Below are 17,171 nucleotides of genomic sequence, written 5' to 3'. Positions count from 1 at the left end.
ACATCATCTGCAAAAAGTCTGAGGTTACTATTAATACTGTCCGAAGGTAACTAATATAAAACATGATCAGCAAGGGACCCAACAATGGAAACACATTTGACATGTGTTAACAACATCAGCCTTCACATCACCTGTCAGGCAGAAACATTTCGTAATGCAATAATGAATGAAGCTATGCTCAAATGAAAGGCATCATTGTTTTCATCATGTGATTTTCTGTCTGTCTAGTACATCACACAATCTCAATTCCACTCAAAAACTACAAACTGCATCCAAGATGTCGGCTTCCGAAATAACTGCCATGTTGGTAACATAGTCTTACAGGTGTCCCCCCACCCCCGCCATCTCATACTACTTCACTCTAAATTTGTTTATCCAACTGTTTGCATATCCATGGACCACACTATATATTAGGTTTCCCCACTCAGTTTGTTATATTTCATTGTGTAGCATAGTCTTATGGGTTATGTCTAAAAATTTTCTTCTATCCAGAAATGTAATTGATATGTTCATAATACTATTCATACATAATGCTTTAGTTCCATGCTATGTGATGAAGAAAATAACAGGCAACTGTGACGTGCAGTTTTAGTGTCTTGAGTTACAACATGTCAATTACGTTGCTCTGATAATAGTTAAAAACTAACGGTAAATAATGTCTGTTAGTGTTCAAAATTAATTAAATAAGATTTTACTAAGTGTTACCTTTAGATATTATCTGGAAGTAAAATAATTTTAAAATATATATGTGTATGTATTTCTGAATATAGGCCTCATGCAAGTTTAAACCTGCCCTGCAGCAGACCATTATGTAAAATAAGAAGTTGTGCTTTACTTAATTGAAATAATATGATGGAACAGACATTTATTTGCTTGAGCTTCATAACATACAACATTTTTCAACTGTTGCAGAAACACATTGTGAAACTGAGACTCCAAGATGAGGCAGTCTTTGCTATGGTGTCTCCCACTTATCATCGTCCTTTTTGCACGGGAAGTGACCAGTCATGGCAGGCTGATCGAACCACCTTCCAGAGCTACCATGTGGAGGTGAGCAATGCAACTGTGGCACACAAGTTTATTTAATCTATTATATATATAAAACAGTATGTGTAAATATCCGTGTCTCCTCTGAAACTCCTGGATCAACTTCAACCAAATTTTGCACAGTAGCAGAAGGTCCCATGAGTATCAGTCTTATGAAGTATACAATCTCCTAGCTCCAATAAGAGTAGAGATACAGATCCAAACGTGTTTTTCGCAGCCCCTGACATAAAGCCGGTCCTGCATGACAGGCATGCTATTTAGGAACAGTATTGGTCTGCCAAATCAACCTGCTCTGCAGGGCAGCCAACATGTCAGGGGCAAGGAACTGTTCTTCTAGGCCCTCACACATAGGCTGCCCTGCATGACAGGTGTGTTGTGTTGTTGTAGTAGTGTCGGCTTGCTTCATCAAGCTGCTTTGCATGGTGGCCTGTATGTCAGGGGCAAATAAATTATTTTCTAGACCCTGATATGTAGGGTGCCTTGCATGACAGGTGTATAGAGTGTAGTATCAGCCTGCTTTACTGAACTGCACTGCACTGCATGGGCTAGATGTATCTATGAGCATGGCTGAGATGGATGGAGGGGATGCACAGAGTTAGGGAGAGGAGGAAATGGACGGAAAGAGTGAAGCAGGGGGAGATGCAAGAGACAGTTGGATGATGCACAGAGGTAGTGGACTGTTGGACAAGAAAGGGAAGCAGAGAAGGGAAGAGAGACAAAAAGAACAGAGAATTCAACATAATTATACCCCAACTTTCAAATCCATGTGATCTAACGGACAAGCAGCCCATCTCTCAAAATGAAAATATGTTACATTCCATCATTGCTGAAGTAACTGATAATAAAACAAACATTAGGACTTTGGGCACAGGACCCCTTCAGATGGAGAATGCAATGATTCCTCAGGCATTCATCTGTACATCTCAGAATGGTGATAGGGGTCAAAGGAAGAAAGTTTAATGGCCTCTTGGCAAGTATGCCATTAGAAACAAAGACAATCTTGAATTGGACAAGAATAATTCAACCCACAAGATTTAGATTCATTTGTTTGCTTTCAAACCTCAAAGCGATTCCCCTGCAGTCAACAAACACGAATCCAATAACCGAAAACAAATTCTGAGCTGATGCAGGTATACAAATCTGAAGTTGTTAAGTTTTATGACAACATAATCTGATCATCTATTCTGTGAAACAATTCCCGAAAAAAATTGTGACACACATCTACTATAACAATAAAACTGCGATTTCTGAATTCTGTGTTCAAATATCCACAAAATATTTCCACTCTTTATCTGAGTAAGCTGTATGCTAAGTTTCACTTTTACTAGTAGTTCCAGTAATTTTAATGTTAGCTGTTGGTTGCAGGTATGGTTTTGACACACCACCAAACTACAATGACCACGAACTGTATTGTGGTGGCTTCTCGCGCCAGTGGAATAAAAATGGTGGCAAATGTGGAATATGTGGTGATCCTTGGGATTCACCAACGGTAAGCTGCTGCAAAATTAGTTTCATTCTCATTTTAATGAACTATATTCACAGAAATCAGTATGACAGAGTCATTGCATAATCTGACTGTGTTGCCTAAAAAAAAAAATATATATGTTGCTTTCAAAGCATAACATTTGTCTTCATTTATCGTATTCATAAGTAACACACTTCCTAACAACCTTGCTCATATTAGCAATTAAATTATATTCCTCTTTCACAGTGAGATCTGGCATTGCTGTATTGCTTCTTCAAATTAATGTTTCAAACTACGAATGTTAAAATAGAAACATGTTCCACCAATGTGTGCTACTGACGTAGAATGACAGACCAATTTTGCACGTAATTGCAAATAAACTGAATAATTACTTTTTGTTATCCTACCAAACGACAGAAAATGTCCAACCTCATATTTCATAGCATTAGCTAATTGTTCACATAATTTTGGTGTGACTCAACTGCACACAACTGCTCTGCGTAAAACATGAACAATGACTCTATCCTCGCATTTTGGCGTGTGACCATTAGCAATTGGGCAGTGTTGAAAGAAACTGCCAGACAATGCCCATGCCAGAAAAAATTGTGCATACAGAATATGATTTACTATGTCATACCATTATTGATGGTAGTACCCCCTTACCCAGCTCAGAGTCTGCACACTACTGGCCAATAATTTGCGTTATCTGTGCATAGACATCTGATGCACCTACCAAGGACTTATCTAATCCATGCCACATGGAGTCACTGCTGTAATTGCTGTATTGTGTTCTAAAGGCAGAGCAACATGCATTTTAGCAGGTGGTCATAATGGTTGAGCTCATCAGTGTAGGTTATAAGCCAACCACCTACAAAACTAAAAGAAAAATAATTAGATGTAGTCAAATTGAATCTGGCTATGCTGAGGGAATTAGATTATGAAACGAGACACTAAAAGCAGCAGATGAGTAATGTTATTTCACCAATAAAATAAGTAGTGATGGCCTAATTAGAGAGGGTATAAAATGTACACAGCAATAGCAAGAAAAGCGCTTTTGAAACCGATAAATCTGCTAACGTCAAATACAAATCCTAGAAAATCTTTTCTGAATGTATTAGTCTCGAATGTAACCTTATACGGAATGGAAATATAGATGAAAAATAGTTGCAAAAAGAAGAGAATGGAAGCTTTTGAAATGTGAGGCTATAGGAGGAAGCTGAAGATTAGACAGATAACTAATGAGGAGGTACTAAAGTGAATTTCAGGGAAAAGAAATTCGTGGCACACCTTTACTAAATAAGGGACCAGTTAACAGAACATATCCTGAGGTATCAACAGACTGTCAAATAGGTATCTGAGGGAAGTGTGTGGGTTAAAAATTGTAGAAGGAGATCAAAACTTGACTGCAGTTAGCAAGTTCAAATAGATGAAAGTTGCGGTAGGTGTTCACAAATGAAGGAGCTTGTACATGAAAGATTAGCATCAAGCACTGCATCAAACCATTTTTTAGACTGAAGATCACAACACATTGCAATTTAAAAGTCTCTTCTCTATAAACACATCTTTTACATGTTCACTTTGGTTAAGACACACACTGTCACTGTCACTGTCTCTCTCTCTCTCTCTCTCTCTCTCTCACTCTCACTCTCTCTCTCTCTCTCTCTCTCTCTCTCACACACACACACACACACACACACACACACACACACACACACATAAAAAACACTCTTGTAGACATTCAGTTTATTCTAGTTGTCACAGTAACTTCAAAGTTGTCATGCAAATGAAAGCAGGTGTGAGTGACCCTGTGAGCAACCTGTTATGTCTTGATGTAGAAAAATGTACTGATGTAGATAATGTCATGATTTACATACTACTTTAAGCTGATCTTCTTTACATACTAGAAACTGAGTGTCTTAGTAAGGCTGGGGGCGTTTGGGAGTAATAGGGTGGTACATTATATTGTAGAAGATACAGGTTGACTGAGGAGTGCTGTAAGTGACCAGGCAGCTTATTGATTAGTAGTTCCATCTATAGCTTGCAGGTGGGGGACCACGGCAAACATAATAAGTCAGCAAAGTACAAAGCACATTGAGAGCAAGACATATGCTATTTTTATTGTGGGGTTGAATTCTGATACATTGCTGCAGAAAAAAATGCACTGTTGAAGTAACTATTTTAGGTAAATTGTGAAAGAAGTATCAGTGTAATACAGGGTGTCGATAATTATAGTCCCAGTTTCAAAATGTTGTAAAAAGAAAACCATTGCTCAAAATGATGCCGAATTTGAATGGCATATTATTTACGCAGGAGGGAATGTCATGGAACACAAAAAATAAAAAAAAGGAAAGTTGATCAATAGATGGCATTGTAAACATCAGAACATGCACATCAACAGACACACGGCACACGGCTGTTTCTCAGTTTGTGTCTGATATGTTCAAGGTGACTGTTTCCATGAAGTGCCATGTGCTGTTGGTAAAGACAAGAGCAATGAGTGTGTGCCAGTAGACCTTTAAAAGCTCTGGACATGCAGTGGTATGAAAAAAGGCATTGGTCCGATGTCTGTTAAGGGTCTGGAGAAAATTAATACAAAATTCTAAAAGATAGGTTCATTTAAAGAGCAGTGTGGTACTGGGAGGAAAGCAGTTGACCTGACATATGTCGAAGATGCAGCCATAGCATTTCAGGACAGGTCGAGCAGTCATGTGCAAACATGTATTGCATGGGGCATTGCCCAAACGTTGGACATGCCTGTCAACATGGCGCATAAGATCCTACGAAACATCTTGCATGCTTATTCATACAAAATCACCCAGTTTAAGAGTTGCTTCCTACTGACGTGCCATCAATACAAAAGTTTGCTCTGGAATTCATTGCTTGCATAGAAGTTGGCAATGAATGGCCAAGGAACATTCTCTGGACAGATGGAGCATGTTTCCATCCCCATGGACATGTCAATACATAGAACTGCAGAATATGGGCAACATCTGTTCGCATATCAATTGGTACCCACTTCATTCAGCAAAGGTGACTGTACGGTGCAGGTTGACAGCATCATTTATCGTAGGGCCACATTCTTCCAAGAGCACAAGTCCTGCAGGTCCTGTTTACTGTACCATCACTGGTAAATGCTATGAGAGTCTAAAGTCATTCTAACTCTTCAACAGCATGGATGTGTGGGTAGGACAATTTTATGCAAGATGGTGTCTCACACGGCACAGCTGTGAAGCAGCTGCTGCAAAAGCATTTCAGAAATGCTAGAATTATCAGCTGTCATTTCCCTACTGCCTGGTCATCCAGGTCACCAGATCTTAATCCATGTGAGGTTTTCTGAAAGATGATGTTTTCAGTGCTACAATTACAAATGAAGCTGAATTTTGAACATGATCCTCGAAACACTCTGATCTGTTATGGAACATGCCCTTTCTCAGTTTCAACTTGTGGGAGAAAATGTTGGACAGCATACTGAACATGTCGTGACAGGATTTTGTTTTGATTTTTATGTGGTTTTTGGTCCCAGGACAATTAAAAACCAATTTTTCCCATCCGATGTCGATGTGGTATGAAGTTGACGTGGTGGATGTGCTTACCTAATTAACAGTGCTGCAACCGTCGACTACTGAACTTCTGTGGTCATGCACATTGAACAATGACGTAAAGTGCAACTCGAATCACAGCAATCCTTTTGTGATTCATCTGTCATTTGTAGCTAACCCCATTTATATCACGATGCTTTCAGTGCCAGTTATTGGTAAGATTATTAATTTTTTTTTCCTCCTGCAGCAATAATATGACATCATTCTGAGCAGTAGTTCCCTTTCTACACCATATTGAAACTGGAACTTTAATTATGGGCAGCCTGTAGTGATGCAGAAATGGGAAAATAGTGGGAGATGACAAGAAAGTGAGTCAGCATCACTGCTAAGCATTTCTCCCATATAATCCTCAGGCTTCATTAACTCCATTTGGTCCAACATATCTATCCCTTTCACCACATTACAAGTTTCTACATATCTCAAACATTTGGTGGCTCAACATGCCTAACAAGAAAACTGAAAGTGATGCAGATTGGTTATATGTCACTACTGCCTTTCATTGTTTCCAATTGCTGTGTTTCAGCCTCGTGCCCACGAAGCTGGTGGCAAGTATGGCCTGGGTGTGATAGTTCGTAAGTACAAACCTGGTGCAGCTATTCCAATAAGAGTGGAACTCACAGCCAATCATCAAGGCTATTTTGAGTTCCGACTGTGTCCACACAACAATCCTCGCCGAGTTGCCACCCAGGAATGCCTAGACAAGTATTTACTGGAACAGGTAGGTTACTAATTAGCACATGCCATTACTGGAAAACTACAAGAGTAAAAACCAGTGACTCTTGCATTTATACATATTTTGATGGATATTGTACCATTAAATTCAGCACTCATTTTTAAAGCTGCAAATATTTTCAAAATTCTGGTCTGTGTAGTCAGGCAGTAGTGACCTCAATGATTTTTCATTCCAGTACATAAGTGCAAATATTACATTGTTATTGATTTTATCTGTACATAAACTTTGATGGTGGTCTTATAACTAACAATGCAAATCTAATTTAACTCTAAATTGGTAAAAATTTGAATGGTTATTTTTTTGTATGTTATGGAAAACAACAAGGTTGTCTTTAAATAATTTTGTTTCCTGAACTCTCTGTAAAGCACTTACATACATGACCATGTTTTGCAACCTAATATATACTATTTCCTTCAAAAAATTGGATGCATGTTATAATCTGTGGCAATACAGCAGTATATTATAAACTGAAAACAGAGAATAATGATGAAAACTACAACAAGTTTTGAGAAAAAGCAGTAGTAAATATAACATTTGCAAAACAAATTGACTTCTAACATCGTGACATTAATAATGTGTCACTGCTTCCAGGCACGTGGTGGTGGTGCACGATTCTACCCCGGCAGTGGCGGAAATCGTGTATTTGAGCTCCGATACAAACTTCCTGCTGGGCTGACATGCTCACAATGTATCCTACAGTGGAGGTACATAGCAGGGAACAATTGGGGAAACTGCCCAAACGGAACAGGAGCTGTCGGCTGTGGACCACAGGTAACAGTTATTAAGAAAACATAAGAACAGTTTGATTTGCAAGTACAGTGTTCATTGAACTTGTAAATATCTGTAGCATTCCATTGTTCTTTGTACATCTGTCTGATGTACATTATTAGGGCAGATAATGAGAGGCAGAAATGAATACAAAACCACATACCAATGCCGAGACAACTGTGATTGTGCACCACAGGGCATAGATAACAGGTGAACAACTGCTGCGGAGATATGTACAGGCAAATAAACAAGTGACTGTTGAGCAAGTAACCACCCAGATGAACCAAATGTCTACCAACAATATCTCCTTAATGACCGTTGCTGCATGTGAGTCTCCACAACAGGTGCCTCATTCATGCATCCACGATGACTGCTGTTCATCGGTGATGAATGCTGGAAGCTGAATGGGATGTCCACTGTGTGGTGACATGTGGCCTTTTCAGAAGAATGATGGGCATTAGTGTGTATGGCATAAAGCAACTGAAAGCAAACGCCCTGCAACAATCATTGGAAGAGTCCAGGCTGAAGAAGGGAGTATTGTGATCTGGGGAATGTTTTTGTGGCAGTCCCTGGATGATCTCATCATTCTGAAAATCCTTGGGGATTTGCAATTTGTTTTTCCTTGGCACAACGGCATCTACCAGCAGGAAAATGCAATATGTCACATAGCTCGCAATGTATGTGCAGGGTTTGAAGAGCACCAGGGTAAGTTTACTGTAGTCCCTTGGATACCAAACTCTGTGGACTTAAACCCAATCAAAAATCTGGGGGACCACCTTGATCGAGCTGTTTGCATCATGGATCCTTAACTGAAAAACCAAGTGCAGCTGACCACGGCACTGGAGCTAGTATGGCTCTGCATCCCTGTCAGTACCTCTCAGAACCTGAATGACTCTCCTCCTGCATGTCTCTTACCTGTTTTTTCTGCAAAAAGTGGTTATTCAGACTTTTGACAGGTGCCACATTAATGTGACTGGACAGTCTATAACATTTCATGGCAACTGTAGTCAAAAACTTGAAAACTTATTCCACTAAATCTTTGTTAAAATCCCATTCACTTACTATTGTTTATACATGCGTATACTCACACCCTGGCACATAAAACATGAAATAGTTAACTTGTTATTTTCTTACAATGAACTGTTAAAATGCCACACACAAATAAAAGGAACTAAAATAATAATGTAGGATGTAGTGCCTGGCTCTTCACTTACACAAAAATGGCTGAGCCAGGCAGCCTGACAACACATTAAAATCTTCTACATAAACATTTAGGCAAACGGTTTCACAAAATGAAATATTTAGTGCTGCCAGTAGATACACATAAGAGCAAAAACACACAACACTATCGTAGTTTTCTGAACTATTAGTTTCTTCCTCAGTAAGGAGGGAGGGATAGGTTGGGGAATGTTTAAAACAAAGAGCAGATCTCTCAGGCCACAGGGTGAGTGGGACCCACCTGCAGTGGAGGGGAGGGTAGACAACCATCTATCCTGGACTACAAGTGTCCTCTCCTTCCTTTTTCACTTTCCACAATCTATGTCTCTCTGGTCCCTGGGGAAGGATCTGATAGTTTTGGAAAGCCAGGTAGTATCATTTGCTGTTGCTGTTACATGTACCTATCAACAGTAGTAAATATTTCATTTTCTGATGGTTAACACTGACAGGAATCCTGTCACATAATACAATAGTTTGTTTGATTGATCTGTCTTTTGATACATTAGACAGAATTTCTGAGAGAACACAGAACCTTAAAACATGGATCTCAATTGTCTCAATGTAACTTAAACTAGAGGGCAGACCAGCTGGTACACCAAACTCTACCTTCTTGCCATGATACAAACACATTCAGTCAAAATGTGACTTACAGAAACTTCTATACTACAATCATTGCACAGCGGTGACTCTACTTACCAGAGGAGAAACTGTGTGACAAAAAACAACACCCTTTCTGGAGACACATTAACATTGCTTCCCCTCACGTGAGTGTCGGAAGGAGGAATGCCAAGGAGGGCTTAATGGCTTGACTGACCACTGCACATTGTCCCTTACTTCCAGCCACTCTTCCATTGATGCATAATGCTGTGCCTCAACAGCAAAGTGATTGCATCTACGAGGACAGCACATTTTCTCACAAACTGTTTCATGCATGCATCCTCAAAATGTTTCATCTGGGGCATCATTTATACGAATTCTCAAGTACCCTTGTATCTAGTAGAATGATACCTCCTACTCCTGCTTTATAGACAAGAGAAGTAATGCCTGGATGGTCTGCACTTGATAGTCTATTGGGTACAAGCAATGAATATATTAAGGTGCACTTCAGGACTAACTGCAAACGATGAATTTCTCAGTCTGAATTTGTATTAACTTCATCCGTTCTTCTGGCCTCATGATCACTTATATCTCTGAATCGTGGACTGTGAATTCTCTAGGTAAGGGAATCTTGTGATATGATTCATGGAATACCACAAGGCAGCTTGCAAGATCCACTGCATATGTTACAACACTGTTGCAATCTTTCAGGACTTATCTGAGTGACTGATTAGTGGTGTGCTTCTGAGTGTACAGCCGAGGTGTTGATTTCATTCTAAGCACTAGACTCTAGTCAAAAGCACTGCTCACAGCAACTGAAGACCGTGACAGGGTCAAACATCAAACTGTTGTGCACCCAATGGAAACAGTAACTTTGCTGTACACCTGAAAGCGCACCATCAATACAACATAGTGGCAGTGCTCAGCTAAAACAGGAGACAAAGTTGAAGAGAGGCATTTGGTCAAAAAGGAATTTATATTCATTATAAAGACCTTTTCTTGGCAGTTTGTTTTCTAAAAATATACTTCATTTTCCAGCATAATCATCCTTCTAAGCACTGTTACTAGCTTTGCAGTAACTTCTTTAACATCTCTGCATAAAAGTTCTCAGCTTGGGAATTGAACCACCTGACAGTGGTAGTCTTACATTCATCTTTCCAAACTGTTATCCATCAAGCCATTGTTTCGGGAGCAAGAAGAGGTAATAGTCATGGTTGGGAGATCAGGACTGTAGGTTTGAAATTCAAAAATATGCAACTGCCCTAAACTATACATCACGTTCAGTTCTTGAAACTGAATTATCCACACCATTATTATTATTATTATTATTATTATTATTATTATTATTAATCTTTACAGGCCATGAAGGCTCTGTGTGCAGAATGAACAGCACCGTCTCACTTTGCTCTGCCCATTGAATTCCAAGGTAACAAACATTGTTAAAAAGTATTTTAAAAAGTCTTTACATACAAAAAGTGGCTACACCAGTGCCCAGAAACCTGGAACCTGTTGCAGATTGCCTATCTAACAGATTCCTGGGTCAATAAAAATTTGATCTTCAAGATTTTGCATAGTTATTGACAGAATTTAAAATGCTGTCAAAATCTACTCATGATGAAGTATAAACTTATGTTAAAAGTTTAATGCAAGAAAACATTATTACAGTTGGAAATTGTGTGTTTGTCTTGAGGCAGCGTTAACTGATGGTGTGCAACTAAACAGACTTCATTAATCTAGTATTTGAGAATGAGAACACTTTATGACTTCCAACAAACTTTACACATCATTTTAAAGCTTTTTGAAAATTTTTCTTGCTGACACCCCACACGAAATGATGAAAGGAAAGAATTTTATCATTTACTACATTTTCGTTGTTCATGCAGTAAAACCTCAGCATGAAGCATAATTTAATTTATTACTTCTTTACCACTAATTCTATATGCAACACAGTTTGCAGATAGTATCCACATATACCACTGAATGTATCTGCACAATTATATCACTGTATGCTACGTAGTTCAAGAGATACATCATAAATATTGAGATGTGTGAAAAAATAGCTGTTGTTTAAAATGGGGCGCACATTATCCAGATTATATTCATCCACTGTTTGAGATAATGAGAGCACTTAGTGACTTCCACGAAATTTTAAGCATAATTTCAAAACTTCCCTACATTTTTTCTTCCTTACATGGCTGAAGTCAAATAATTAACACATTTGTAAAGTTCTCAGACATTTGAAGATCTCTTATACATGGAAGTTTGCTTATTTAAAAAATCTACATTACATCTACACACCACACGTCACCTTGTGATGTGTGGTGGAGGGTACTTTGTGTACTACTGTCACTTGTCCTCATACTCTTGTTCCAGTCATGAATGGTTCGCAGAAACACTGACTGCTAGTATGCTCTGTGGGGGCTCAAATTCCTCTGATTTTATCTTTATGGTATTTTTGTGAGATATAGATAGGAGGAAGTATTAAAACTTGATGACTCTTCTGGCTACATATGCTTTCAGAACTTTAATGGTAAATCACACACTGATCTAGAATAACTCTCTTGCAGTGTCTGCCACTGGAGTTGATGTACCACCTCTGTGACTCTTGTGTGCTTACTACGTTAACTTGTAACAAAACGCACTTCTCTTGTTTGGATCATCTGTATTTCCTCAATCAATCCTACCTGGTAGAGATCCAATATTGACTGGCAATATTCAAGCTCGGGTTGAAATAGGGTTCTGTAACTCTTTAGTTGATGGACTATATTTTCTGACAAGGGAACCTCCCCATCGCACCCCCCTCAGATTTAGATATAAGTTGGCACACTGGGTACGCCTTGAAAAATTGAACACAGATCAATCAAAAAAAACAGGAAGTTGTGTGGAACTATGAAAAAATAAGCAAAATATACAAACTGAGTAGTCCATGCGCAAGATAGGCAACATCAAGGTTATTAGAGCTCAGGAGCGCCGTGGTCCTGTGGTTAGCGTGGGCAGCTGTGGAGCGTCAGGTCCTTTGTTCAAGTCTTCCCTCCCGTGAAAAGTTTAATTTCTTTATTTTCGCAAAGTTATGATCTGTCCGTTCGTTCATTGACGACTCTGTTCACTGAAATAAGTTTAGCGTCTGTGTTTTGCGACCGCACCGGTAAACCGTGCGATTAGTAGACGAAAGGACGTGCCTCTCCAATGGGAACCGAAAACATTTGATCGCAAGGTCATAGATCAACCGATTCCTCCACGGGAAAACGCATCTGATATATTCTATACGACACTGGTGACGGCATGTGCGTCACATGACAGGAATATGTTATTGACCCACCTAACTTGTACACTTGGCGAATGGGTAAAAAGATTCTTCTACCTTACCTGATTTCGGTTTTCTTGTGGATGTGATAATCACTCCCAAAAAGTGATGAAAACATAAGAGTTTGTCACATAAACTGAAACTAAAAAATTTAACTTTTCACTGGAGGGAAGACTTGAACCAAGGACCTCTCGTTCCGCAGCTGCTAACGCTAACCACGGGACCACGGCGCTTCCGAGCTCAGCTTAGCCTTGATATTGCCTATCTTGCGCATGGACTACTCGGTTTGTATATTTTGCTTATTTTTTCGTAGTTGCACACAACTTCTTCCTGTTTTCTCGATTTATCTGTGTTCAGTTTTTCAAGGCCTATCCACTGTGCCAACTTATAACTAAATCTGAGGGGGGTGCGATGGGGAGGTTCCCTTGTGAGTATTCTTCCACTGAATCTCAGTCTGCCATTTGCCTCTCCTGGAATTAGTTTTATGTGGTCATTCCACTTTCAATTGTTCTGTACACATACTCCTAGATATTTTATGGAAGTAACTGCTTCCACTGAATGTTCAGGAAGATTGTAATCATACAATAATGGGTCTTTCAATCTACAAAATATGTTAATTTGTTCATATTGAGGATACTCTGCACATCTTCCTGCATTTCACCTACAATTTTCTAGCATTGAAACTTCTCGTTATAAAACAGTATAATCAGCAAGAAGCCTCATGGAACTTTCAATTTTGTCTAATATGTTTCTTACATACAAATTGTGAGAAGTAATAAGCGTGTAACATTCCCTTGCATAACCACCAAAGTTACTTTTATGTCTGAAAACTTCTCTCCACTGAGAATGACATGTGTTCTGTTTGCTAGAAACTCTTCTAACCAATCACACAGTTGGTCTGATATTCCATCGTCTCATATTTTGTTCAGTAGGTGGCAGTGTGGCACTGCATAGAATACCTTACAGAAATCAAGGAACGTGGCATCTATCTGTGTGTCTGTATCCACTGCTTTCTGAGTCTCGTGGTCAAACAGAGATAGCTTTGTTTCACATGGTGATTGTTTTTGGAACCTATGTTGATTCTCACAGAAATGTCATAATACATGAGCATAAAAAGGTTCTACAAGAACAGACCAACATCAGAGATATAGGCCTATAGTTTTGTGTGTCTGTTTCACTACTCTTCTAGAAAATGGGAATGACCTTGCCTTTTTCTAATTAGCAAAAATGCTTCACTCCTCCAGAGACTAATGGTAAACCATTGCTGGAAGAGAGATAAGATCTCTCACATACTCTATGTAGAATCATATTGATGTCTCATTTCTTTTCGTCTAACTTGCTCTTGCCACCTTCTACTGGAACATTTTCCTTGTGACAAGATTTTAACTAAGAAACAGAAACATTTAGCTGTAACCATAAAGCACTTAACACAAGAGTACTCAATAGATGGCTCTTTAATTTTTCACTTGTGCTTTGTACACAAGTTTTCAAAGTGAGGAAAAAAGTAGCTCCTCATGATAAACCTGCAAATATTACTTCAGCAGCCAATTCCTATAAAAAAAAAGCAATGGTCTGTACAAGCTCTTCTTTAAGTTCCACCCTGAAGCTTGAGCATACAGCTAGTAGTAAAGAATGGTGATTTTGGAACAGCACCTGTGGCTTTGATATTACTTCCTGGTTTGTCTTTAAATCACATAGATCTTAGCTGGCCTCAATCTCATGGTTCACTTGAAGTATTTGTATTTGCCTCTACAAACTCTGTGTATTTCTTAAACGCTAACCATTCTATCTTTATTTTGAGAATATTCCCAAAACAAAATAAGAAAGAGTAATTGTATTGTTATGTACATAGTTCCACGTAGTCAGCGCATACACAACTTTCCCACTAGAGCGCGCCCCACTAAGCACAACAGCGCAGGCACAGCGCTCGTCCGTCTCCGCTCTACGAGATGGCGCTGCCATAAAGACAGACCAAATTCTGCTTCCGCCGATCCGCGTATTAATATGTAACGCAGCCAATGCGATTGCTGCTAACGTAGAACCTTTTCTCCTCGCGGATCATACGCAGTGATACCTGAACGCTCCAGGTATTATAACGAGTGTACAGACCTCCGATTAGTCAGTCTGCATTAGTCTGTAGTCAAGTTTCAGTCTGTGCCTAATAAGATTATCATATTCCTGTACGTAGCCATGAAGATAAATGTATAGACACTTTGTCAAGTATCAGAGATATGTGAGAATAAGATTAACAAGACCAAAGGAACTTCAGATTGTCAATTGTAAACAGCATCCAAAATCAAGTTACGTAATATCTATGATTTTTATTATTTTAATAAATGTGTGTGAAAATTAATGAAGTTCTGTTTAAAGTTGGTCACCGCCAATCTGCTACTCTAAGCGTGCAAGTGGCATTTCTATCGTCTGACCTAACGGCAGAAGATAAACATGCCATGATAAGGCCACGAGACATTGTTTACACTCACCTACTTCGTTAGAGCGACAAGTCAAATAATCTGATGATGTGTGTACCGAAGGTCTTACAGTACGCACACCACATGTATATTACTTACACAAATAGTCATTTTATAGAAATTTTATTACAAAAATGAAAAAAAAAAATAGTAACAACTCTATGCAATGAATTTTGAGGGATATTTTTACACAGAAAATGGAACATATTAAAATAATTCCTCAATTCAGATCCCTTGTTATTCCAAATTGTCACTGGCAAATGGACAGGAAGCTGGAAGCTATTTACCTGACAATATGCGGTTTCATCACTACTCAAAGCATAAAAGAATGCTTTTCACATATCTTACTAAATGAAAAGGTACCCTAAAAAGTGAGAGCAACATATGAATTCCTTTTACTATATCGTATAATCTCCTAGTAAAACACTTCATCCCTCTCGATTTTTTTAGGAATACTCGGAGGAAAATACTGATTTGGCTGCAGAAGATCCATATATGATACAAACATCACTCTTTTTTATTTCTTACAGAGCAGCTCTCTTGTTTACCTTTCATTCGGTGAAATAATTACAAATTTACTTTGCCAACAGGAAGAATTCCGTGCTTGTGCTGATGTTTCAATCGACTCTGGCGAAGGCACTGTTGAAACAGAGACAACTGAGACCTTGGAGACATCTGGAACGACTGTACCAGCCACAGGGGTTACAACGCCAACACCCGAGACAGTCGCTGTGGAGCGCTGGCTGGTTGTTTCTATTGTGCTCGCAACACTTGTTGGAGTGTGTGCTATCATTGCATTGCTCTACCTGTATTTCTACCATGCTCGTGATACAGTCAAACGATGGCTGGCACGCAAGCAGCCCATTCCACCACCGAGGACACGCAAACATCTGCACCAGCAGCAACAAGAAGAGAGACTGCAGCAAGAGGCATAAGTTGCATGAGCAATGTGAACCAATACAGTCCTTTTCTACTGTGCTAAAACTGAGCATAATGTTTGTTTATATTTCTTCCCTGATTTGACAGCAGTGATTTTCGCAGTTTCCTCCACCCACAAGACACCTATTCAGTACTCTTTACTGAAGGAGGAAATGAAAACGTAATGTGACTCCATGCAAAATTATGGGAACTCATTGTTTTACAATACTATGTTTGTTACATGCATATGATAATTATTTAATTATAGAATAATGAACATGAGACTGACTGTAAGGCTGTCTCACTGTTGTGAACCAACTGGACAATACTGCTTTTGAAAGATAGATTCTGCTCCACCTATCCATGAACACCACAAGTTTGTATTTATTTCTGTGGTGTTGAAACATCTTGTCTGAGTACAAATACTGAAACATGGAAAGATGATGGAGTGTTGTTAATGAATTTAGCTATATGGTTTCTAAGATTATCTCATTATATCTTTTTGTAGTCTGAATTCACAAAGAAAGTGTGTTTCTTATTCATTTACGCATAAGGATCACTGAAATGGTTACTGTTACCATTCAAGCAGCAGAACTGTAACGGTACTGTACTGCTGCTATATTCAATGTATGGAAAACAAATTAGAAGTTAAATAGAAAAATGGTGGGTTTAAAAATGAAAAAGTTTCAATGAAACAAAATTACTCCACATCCGAGCAAAACTTGGGCTGATAGTCAATTGCTTATCAAAAATTAAATTATGTTATAACTGTTGAAAATTGTACAATGTCAATAATTCTTATTTATGAGAACAGTGAAGATACAATCAACTGGGTACTAAAAACATTACAAACCATTTCTTTCTTACACAAAAATAAAAGTAAGAGGTTGTAAAAATGCACTGCTTTGGAAATATTCTGTAACTGAGAGAGTTGTGTGTTGTACATATTGTTATAAATAAATATTTAATTTTTTATGAAAGTGTTTGTTGTAATGGTTCTTCACTGCAACACATACCAGCACAATGAAATAAATCATTACAATAAATAAAA

The 17,171-nt window shown here is 38.6% G+C and overlaps 1 protein-coding gene across 1 annotated transcript; it reads left to right on the top strand.

The window, feature by feature from the left end:
- Positions 1-904: 904 nt before the first annotated feature.
- LOC124544700 lies at positions 905-17,072 on the top strand. Its single transcript, XM_047123339.1, has 5 exons — positions 905-1,050; positions 2,413-2,536; positions 6,635-6,829; positions 7,436-7,615; positions 15,793-17,072. The coding sequence occupies exons 1-5, from the start codon at positions 941-943 to the stop codon at positions 16,135-16,137; spliced, it is 954 nt and encodes a 317-aa protein (XP_046979295.1). The 5' UTR covers positions 905-940; the 3' UTR covers positions 16,138-17,072.
- The last annotated feature ends 99 nt before the right edge of the window (positions 17,073-17,171 follow it).

This window comes from Schistocerca americana, chromosome 8 (genome assembly GCF_021461395.2).
Source record: "Schistocerca americana isolate TAMUIC-IGC-003095 chromosome 8, iqSchAmer2.1, whole genome shotgun sequence".
Lineage (NCBI taxonomy): Eukaryota > Metazoa > Arthropoda > Insecta > Orthoptera > Acrididae > Schistocerca > Schistocerca americana.
Note: the sequence above shows the minus strand (reverse complement) of the source record. Positions and strands in the feature narration are given on the sequence as shown.